Genomic DNA, 10,065 nt, shown 5'->3' on the forward strand with positions numbered 1-10,065 from the left:
GATAGTTAAAAACAAGTGATATGGAAGTAATGGAATATGTAATGGTAAATAATTTTCTTTTTTGGGGTATAACAATAATTATCCCAATTAAAAATTTAAGTAAACAATTATAAATGGAATAATAAAGTATAAGTTCCTTATGAATAATGGATGTAAATTTTTTTATGATTATTAATTGCGTGTCTAGTGAAAGTTGTGAAATCAAAATTTTAAAACATCTATATATATTTATAATATGAAGTTAGATTTAAATAAGGTGACGTGGCACCTCTATATGGCCCCCAATTACATTTATCTTTGTTTTCATTTTAAAATTAATTGTAATATGTAAAAATAAAAAGGTCACTCTTTAACTCTCTTAATTACACCTTTTAAATATATCTTCTCCTCCCTTCCTTATAATTTCTAGCTTCGTTATTGTTATATGTTGGAGTTCATGCTTTTTAATATAATACTAGTGTCCTGACACGTGTGTTTCACGTCTATATCAACTCATACTATAAATGTTTTTCTAAAATAATATTAAATAGAATTTTGAATAAATAATTATTGTTGGAAGAATAAAGTACAAGTTTCTATGAGTGATCAACATAAAACATCGTATGATGACTTAATTATTATGTTTTTTTAAAGTACAAAATATAGTAAAATACGTATCTCGCCTAAAACTTTCTTATAGATAATGTTCCTAGCGTATATTCATTTCATCCGTTTCGATCGCTATGTCAATAACAAGACTCTTGTTACCGATAGTGATAGCAATTTTGAAAGTGTGCCAAAAAATTATTTGAGAAAACATCTTGGGGTAGTTACAATGTGTAAAAAAAAAAAAATCAATTCTAAATACCATGATAAATGTACTTTCACCCTTCTTCCTGTAATTATAAACCTTACCAACAACATGTCTAACAGACATGTAAAACCATTTACTCGCCTATTAATATTCATACATTAACAAAAAATATCAAAACATCTTGTTTTTCATGAGTAAAGAACTTGAATATGTAGAATCTATGCTAGAAATAGGTTGATTTTAGGTGACCGTGTCAAGTAATCTTATGGATGTGTGGAATTTGGAGATAAAGAGGGGGATAGAGTGCTGCTATTGTGATTTGACATACATATTATGGTTGAAATGAAATTAAGTGGGATCGTTCAATTCCTAGAGCAGAAGTAGAAGGTGTACAACTACTTCGGATCAACATTTTTAGTCCTTTGGAGATTAGACACAAAGTAGAATATTACTTTCTACTTTTGTTGTCAGTTAGTTAGAAAGAAGAAGAAGAATTGAGAGAGAAGAAGAGAGTTTAGATACAGAGAGAGAAACCTGTATATTTCATATCATGATTATACAATGAGTTGATTACAAGCTGTATAGTAATTGAATTGAACTAAATTGAGCTCTTAAGCTAATTATAACATAATTTGTTACCAACTAACTTCTTCTAACTAATTTTCACCGCAGCTAACTAACTAGAATTTTCTGATATCAGATATTTACGTTGAATTCAATATTTGGATTATCAAAGATTAGTTTAAGAAAAAAAAAGCTTTTTACATGTTTAGCCACACAATTACTTATATTGGAATTTGCTATTGTTTAACTCAATTCACCTATAACTATGCTCTTATACGAAACTTTGTTAAAGTGACAAGACGGTAGGCTTTGCAGGAAAAGCGAAGTGCTCCACAGCCGCAGAAGCTGAAACATAGGCTCTACTAAGAGGCCTTCAATTAGCAACTACGAGAAATGTCCGTCATCTACACATAAACATTGATGCAAAAGATGTTCTTAACCAACTAAACCATAATCTCTCTAACTGTTCTTCTATATTTGTGGAATGCAGGTACATCCTGGGCCAGCTGTTTAATCTACTAGTAAATCATGTGTACAGGGAGCAATACTTAGTTGCTGATCAACTAACACATTTAGGTACAGAACTGATAGACCAGGGCATTCGAATCCTTAAGAAGCCTCCTCTTTTTGTTAGAGATCTCATGAAGGCAGATCAAGAGGGTGTTTTACAAACAAGACCTATAAATCCAGCTATAATGTCGAGCCATGGAACATCATCATCTTCTTTTTGTAATCTTAACATTTGTGAAAGCTTTCCAAAAGCTGATAGTAGCAGTTGTAGAATTTGTAGTACTAAAAATAGGATAGATGGTACTGAAGCTATCTTGTATAACGTTGATTAATCTTTTGGCTCTCATGTACCAATTAAAGTAATATAAGTCTAAATCTTTTCTATCAAAAAAAAGGCAGAATATTCCAGTTTAGGTTTTATTCTTATTTGTAACATTCAAGTTATTCTCGTTGGAAATCCAGAAATTGTAAACATTTCATAAGAGATTTTTAAAGTTATTTATTTATTTTATTAGGTTATTACGTACTAATTAAGGATTTGTTTTATATAAGCTAAAACACCCCCACAAATTGCAATTTTTTTTGCATTCTATTCTTTACTATTGACGGATCCACCTAATCCCAGAATCTTTGAAATTAAAGAAAAAGAAAGAAAGCATAAAAAGAAGAATAAAAAAAAGCATCATGTGAGCATTCTGCTTAATTAATTTCATTGTTTAAGAAAATTGAGAAAGCAAGGTCAGCACATATGGAATGAGGCTAACGTCCCCTTAAACTTACTAATTGGGCCATCTTAGATTTATTTTTAGAATCATGATATCCAGGCCAGTTTGCCTGGTTTCTTAATTTCCGCATAATCAAAGTTATGATAAATGGGAAGAAATCACCTATGTTTTTGACTAATATAAGACAGCCATTTAGATTTTCATACCAGCATGTATGAGTATTATTGTAATGTAATATGGACATAAAAATCTCCTATATATCTTTAATATACATTCATATTTACATATAAATGCAGATGCATAATATGACTTCCCCTGCGTATGAATTCAGGGCAAAGTAAGCATCAGTTAGATAGAAAGAACTTTTTAAGCAGCCTATCCCAGTATTCAGCCAATATACTGCCAATTCTTGCATCTGTCTGTTCATCCCATGGGAATGGTTTTGTTCGTTGGGTTGCTTCAAGAAGTTCATCCATTGAAATCTCTTCTTTTGATCTGCCCAGGGGAGCTGGTTTTTCGTATTCAGGACAGTAATCCTGTAAAAGACACCAATCGCAGGAATTAAAAACTCAAGGCTTTTCTAACACCAACCCCCAGGGCCCCTCATCATTTTTCTCATGAAAGGTTAAGAGGCTACTTACCAGATCAGCATGCATTTTCTTGACAAATGTTTTGAAGGTGTTGAAGTTCCTGCTTTGAAGGAGTTTTTCAGATAATCGAAGGTAAGTCATCCCAGCCATTTTTAGTTTTGGTGGACCCTTTTTGTTGATACCATTTGGCCTAGCATTGAGAAGGATTTGGTTGTAGGCATAGTCATCATATCTTGAAAGTGCATTCTCACCTGCTACATCAATGTTCTCTTTCCAGCCAACACTCAAAACCTGTACATAAATCAGGTAAAGTCTTGGTTAATAGCAGTCCCTAGCTAGTTGTTCGTGAGAAAATGCTATCTTTCCTATGTAAAATTTGGTCTCTCAGACACTGGTATAAGGTTATGTCAGTTGTTCCAAAATCTACACTAGATGCTAAAATGCAAAAAAAGAATTTAACTCTCTTTCTAATCTAACCTGTTGAACTAGCTCTTGAGGTCCAGACTTTGCATAAGCTGGATGTTCTGAATTTCTCATCTCAAGGCAAGTGAAATTAAACGTACCATAGTGTCTCGATAACATCCTAGCTATTGGTCGATAACCATCTCGATTGTCCAAATTATAATATCCAGCTGTTAGCTCTGCAGCATGGCTGGCATCTTTGTACCACCAGTGAATTCCAGCTATCTGCATGAGCAAAATTGACAGAAGGAAAAATTCTCTTAGCTTGTGCTGTCAAAACTCGAAAGGGATAAGTAATGCCAAGACTAATCAATTTCCAGGTAGATGAAGACTTGCTTTCGCTGATAACTTCACTTTGCATCCCAGGAAAGCTTTGTTTGCTTCATCAAGGATTTGATCTCCATGAAGCAGTAGCTTGCTGGAGTACCAGGTCAAGAAGAACTTCCCTTTCTCAGTAAGGTATGTACCATTTGGTCCAAAGAATCCTGTTTCGACAGGTACATTATTATATGTTCCTGCATCATCTGGAAGATCCCACTCTGAGTGGCCTACCTTTGTTGCTGTCTCCTTGAAATCTGTTCTCATATACTTGTCGTAGCACTGCAACATTAGAGCCATTTGGATTAGCGGATTATAAATAGTTGAAAAGGCATTTTGTGCTGATAAGCAATTTTAAGTGCTAAAATTGGTTTTATAAATATGCAGTTGCGTGTTTGGATTTCAAGTGTTGAAACTAATAATAATCAGTTATATATTTGGTCAAAAGGTGATGATAAGCTGTTTAAACCAGTGTTGTCAAAGGTGCACTTAAGCCCTGAAGCGAGGCTCAAAATGTGTTTAGCGCTTCGCCTCGCTTTATGTGTGCTTCAGTGTGGTTATCAAGGTTCTAAGACAAACTTTTCCTTGCCAATGAACCTCTTTTGAAGAAGTGACACTAAACAATTGATATTTCACTTTATCATACCTTTTTTTCAATTTCTTTGGTCATATATTTGTCATTCATGTTTATAATTATTGGTCTCGGACTAAACATATATATTTGTATCTTTTTATCCCTTTGCACCTTTTTTTACTAAAGCCCACACATTTATTTGCACTCTGCGCTTAAAGCCCAAATGGACGTTAGAGGTTTTTTGCACTTTTCACCTTTGATAATACTGGTTTAAACTGATACTAATAAACAGATATGTATGGAGTGGAGGGGAAGTTAGGAATTTAGTTTTGAAAAATATATCAAGGATAAAATAGTAAATATCTTGGTCAAATTTTAGAAGCTGAAAACTATAAGTTGGGAGTGACCAACTTATAAGCACTTTGAGTATTTATCAAATGCGTTGATAAACCAAATAATGCTTATAAGCCAGTTTAACCAGCTTATAAGTTAGCCAAACACCCTTTCAAGTAGCAAATGAATAAGAAGTACTGAATCTTGAGCCACAAAGTAGTTGATCTTTAAGTAGAATAAGGATTTCCTATAGCAACTTGAACCAAGTCTGACCTGAAATTCTCCAATGCCGGGGAATTTCCATCCTTGAGACTGAGTGTACGAAGGATATCTAAGCTCACCAGCAGGACCAAGTCCTACCTCTATGTCTGCTATGCTTCCAGCTTCCAAGAAGTCAGACATATTCTCTCTAAAGCTCCTCATGTAGTCACTGTAAATCTAAATGCATCAGGAATTTTAAGTAGAGCCTAAGCTCAAAAAACAATACGTCTATCCGTATCAGAGCATAAGAGTTGGGTTGATCCTTCTGAGAATTACCTGGACAGCAGTTCGACCTTCAAACAGAGGTTGGTTATCCACAGCAAGTGAGAGGCATTCCTTGTTCCTTGTACCAGCCCGATTAGTATAGAAAATATCAGGGTTGTTTTCTCCGATTTCTAGCACCCATTTGGGTATGGGAATGAAAACATCATCTCCTATATTGCCACCACATTGGTGGAATGACATAATAGCTTGTATTTTGAGGCCAGTCTTTTGAACAAGCTGGAACAAGTTCCTATACGCAGACCAATCATATAGCCCGGGGCCATTGGCCTCCACGATTCCCCACCAAACATCCACCATGATCCCATCAACACCAGCTTCTCTCAGCTCCTTGAACTGCTTCTCGCACTTATCTTGGTCCCGAAAAACATTGTCCACTGAAATAACATCTAACTGTTTGTCACCAGCAGAAAAGAAGAAACGGAAAATGTTAGAACTAGAAATTGCATCAATATAGTTTCATGATTGATGACAAGGTTTACGACTTACTGGAAGCATTACATAAACAGGCACATAGTTGGCCAAAGAGATGCTGCTCAATGTTGGACCTGTTGCCTGCATAACGAGAGGAACCAAAAGAAGTCATTTTTCTATGAAATATTGAATTCTCTAAGGACAACGTAGAATTATGCTGCAGCTTATATTCTATCTCCGTTCTATTTTGTGAACTATATGCCTAATTGTTTCTCTACCTTGCTGGATGTCTTCGGAAAGTTGCACAATTTTAGACTCACAAAAGATCAGCCTAGTCAAAATATCTATTGTTCACCATGAACTATCAAGGAATTACTATCAAACAGAATTTACTCCTGGTAAAGATTAGATTAAGAAAAACATAACTATCGACCCCTGGGCGATAACAGAATACTTTCAACCAGCAGAGCCACCATTGAAGGAAAGCATTTTACTATTGATAAACGCTACTCCCTAAATTACCAAAAGCTGCTACTATATTCAGGTCCAGCCATGCAAGAGTGTATCAGTTTCTCAAACAACTATCATGGACACATATCATAAGGGTAGACTATCAGTGCCAAAAATCATTCGACGCGCACATGAATCACTTTTCATTCACAGTCTCTGCACAAAACAGGTACATACCAACAACAACATACCCAGTGTAATCCCACAAGTAGAGTCTGAGAAGATAGAGTATGCGTAGCCTTACCCCTACCTTGTCAAGATAGAGAGACTATTTCCAATAGACCCTCGACTCAAATCATGTATGAAAATAATCGAGAAAAGAGAAGTAGCAACAACAAATAATATATTAATCAAAGCAAAGAAAACAACAGGTGATACTAAAGTCGAAATGTAAAATAATAAGAAAGCAATAATAACAATACAAAGAAGGTAAACTAGACTATGTTCAACTAGCTACTAGTCTTTTCACTAATCCTCGACATCTAGAACCTCCTATCTAGTCATATCCTCGACCTGAGCTGTCTCGTGTGCTGTCTAATCACCTCTCCACAAAACAGGCACACAAAATATCAAAATTGAAGGAGGAAATAAGAGAGGAAATATTGTTACCTTCGTTGCTTCTGTCCCAATGGCTCGAGTAATTCCAGTCTTTCGGTGACAAGCAAATGTGATTTTTTCCCGTAAAAGTTGTTTTCTTGCCAGATTAAATTTCTTAATCATGACAAGAGACAATTCTTGGTGTGGAAATCCCATTACCTTTGGGAAAACACCTAAATTTGAAGTTCCAATGCTTGCCCTGCTCATATTCATCTAATTTCCTGGATTAAAAAAATTCAGAACAATGTGAATTTATAGCATTGCAAAAGAAAATGTTAAAAATATGTAGCTAAAGATATTCATAGCATAGAAGCACATAACCCATATGGAACATTTTTTTGTGGACTGCAATGTTTTTAGATGTGTGGATCCTAAAATTTGATATTGGAAAAAATGGAGTCTTCTAGCTACTACCACGAAAACATTGAAAACGAAACAACTGTCGCATAGAGTTTCATGCACCTTCTTACCTCTTTTGTATCAAATCATGTTCGAAATGTAAAATATGAGTCGATTTAATTTAGCTTTAAAAATGAGTTATATATAAAAAAATAATATGACAACTAATTTAAAACGGAATGAGTAGGCACTTACATCTTTTTCTTCAAATCGTGTTCTCTTTGCTTTGTGTCGTTTTCCTAGTTGCCCTTTTTTCAGCTTTTGTACCAATCATGTTCACATGAATGCAAGAAGTGAACAAATTTCACCATGCCCTAACGAGTGATCAGAGTATTTTATATGAAAACAAAATAAATTTCTCTCATTAAAGTTTGTATTCGAAAAATAAATAAATAAATAATATATATATATATATATATATGTATATATTGAAAGGAGATTTTGGACTTTTGTATTTTAGATTTGATATAATACATAAATATGTCATTGAACTTAGCTTTAGCTATCATATATAGCTCCAAGTTTGTATATGTCTCCAATTTTGTATGTGCATAACAGCATAAGTAGATATTTAAATTTATATAAAATTGAACAAGTAGACACGTATCTCTTATTTGGCATAATACATGTATGATGTCGCATAGGAAATAAAATTACCATATAGGATATCACGTAGGACGAATATGTCTATTTATTTAATTTTATACAAATTTAAGTGTGTATTAGTGCACACCCAAAATTAAAGACATAAATGACAATTAAGGCCAAGTTAAAAAGCACGTCTATGTATTATGCTTTTAGATTTTGTGCTCTTTTAACGACACGTGCTAGCAGGATATTATCGGCAAAACCAGTATACATGCAACTAATGCACATGTACTCATTGATTCAAACTCAAGCTATAACATATACACTTCACACCCACACCCACAGAAAACTCAAAGATTTTTCTATATATATTAAATAAAAGGGATTTTTTTTAAAATAACACCTACTTCAAATTTCTCACAAAAATCAAATTTGAAATTCATACCTACTTCTTTAAGTTTGTTCAACAATTGTCGATTACCTTCCTCGTATGATTTTCGCCATCGAAATCTTGCAAAACCATTTTCTAACTACGATTTGATCTCCAAAACCAAAATCAATTCAAATTTCTATCTAACAGTTAATATGACTCACAAATTTTATATTCAACTTTAAAAAATAAATTGAAAAATCTCAACAATGGAGATTTTGAGTTTACTCCTAATCAGAATGATTTGTAAAAAAGAGAAAATTAACAGTTATGTTGCTTAATGCCTCGTTAATGAGTGAAAAAAAATCATATGACTTACAAATTAGATTAAATAAGATATGATAAAATATATGAATCCATTTTAATTTTAAACTTGAACCAAGTAAAAGTAATATACAACGTAAAAATATTATTGAAAATGTGTATTTAAGGGTTAGACCCTTTTGGTCGAGCCCTTCCTCAGATCTTGCACATAGCGGGAGCTTAGTGCACCGGACTGCCCTATTTTCTGTATTTAAGGGTTTGCACCTGGGTGGCCGTTCTCAGATTGAATATGAATTTGGTTTGGATATTCGGCTTTTGGATTGAAGTGAATTACAATCCAATTAAGTCTAAATTGGATTGGATTTTTTAAGTTCGTTTTGGATCAATCGGTATTGATATTTTTGGATATTCGGTTTTGATATAGAACTTTTAAGGTGGGCTATAACAATTGAAAATCACAATTTACCTAATAGTTTATTCCATATAATTTATAATTTTCTATAATTAACAAGGCTTGAGATCATCCTGCCGCCCATAACATGTAATTTCATATTAAACTTAATACTATAATGACAACCATTCTTATATATTCTGATTCTACACGAAATGTAGCATATAATTATTAGGGCTTCTTACGTACGTAAATGTACTATTGATCAAAAGAAATTCCAACTAAATAATTGCATGTATATGATACATATGTAATGTATCTCTATTGTATAAACAATGTATATCTATGTATATATGATATATAACTATGTATTAGAGATGTATATTCATCCATATACACTGTTATACAATTTTTATACATTACAACACTTCATCTACCTCATTGAGTTGAATTTATGTTTTCAATCCCGGGCGGCCCAAATATCTTCTAAACAATCCAAAATTTTATATATGAGTTGCTCTCGATATTTCAAGTCTTTTTATATATTATTCAATCGAAATGATTCACGTTTGTGATAAGTCGAATTTTAAAATTTGCTTTCCTATGACAAAGTTCAATGAACATAAGCTCTAATATTCCTCTAAATGGATCATATATCAGATATTAACTTCTCTTAATATTTCAATTCTTTTGATATAAAATTTACTCGAAATAATTTATATTTTCAATAAGTCAAATTTTAAATTTTGAGCTTCAAAACTTTTATATGGTAATATAGCAATAGTAAAATCATTTTAAGTAATAAAGATGATCGAATAATTATATCGGCTCCAAGATGGAAAATCACAAGGTGAAAACTGAAAAGTCAATAGAGATGAAGGCGGGGAAAGAGATAAAGAGAAGGAATGGGGACATTTTTGTTAGTTTAGAAAAATATTGAGGACGTTAATATAAATCAAGAGGTCAATGAAGAAAAAAATCAAAAAGTACTGACATTGCCAGCTTCATTTAAGGGTGACATGGCAAGCAACACTGGCAGGCCTGTTTTCCCAAATATCCT

The 10,065-nt window shown here is 33.2% G+C and overlaps 1 protein-coding gene across 1 annotated transcript; it reads right to left on the minus strand.

Moving 5' to 3' along the window:
- Positions 1-2,822: 2,822 nt before the first annotated feature.
- On the minus strand, positions 2,823-7,230 carry LOC129893263 (beta-amylase). The gene is made up of 8 exons (XM_055968773.1): positions 6,946-7,230; positions 5,902-5,967; positions 5,407-5,805; positions 5,143-5,307; positions 3,981-4,244; positions 3,660-3,869; positions 3,234-3,473; positions 2,823-3,128 (listed from the first exon to the last, which is right to left on the minus strand). The coding sequence occupies exons 1-8, from the start codon at positions 7,144-7,146 to the stop codon at positions 2,937-2,939; spliced, it is 1,737 nt and encodes a 578-aa protein (XP_055824748.1). The 5' UTR covers positions 7,147-7,230; the 3' UTR covers positions 2,823-2,936.
- Between the last annotated feature and the right edge of the window lie 2,835 nt (positions 7,231-10,065).

This window comes from Solanum dulcamara, chromosome 6, assembly GCF_947179165.1.
Source record: "Solanum dulcamara chromosome 6, daSolDulc1.2, whole genome shotgun sequence".
Taxonomy (NCBI): domain Eukaryota; kingdom Viridiplantae; phylum Streptophyta; class Magnoliopsida; order Solanales; family Solanaceae; genus Solanum; species Solanum dulcamara.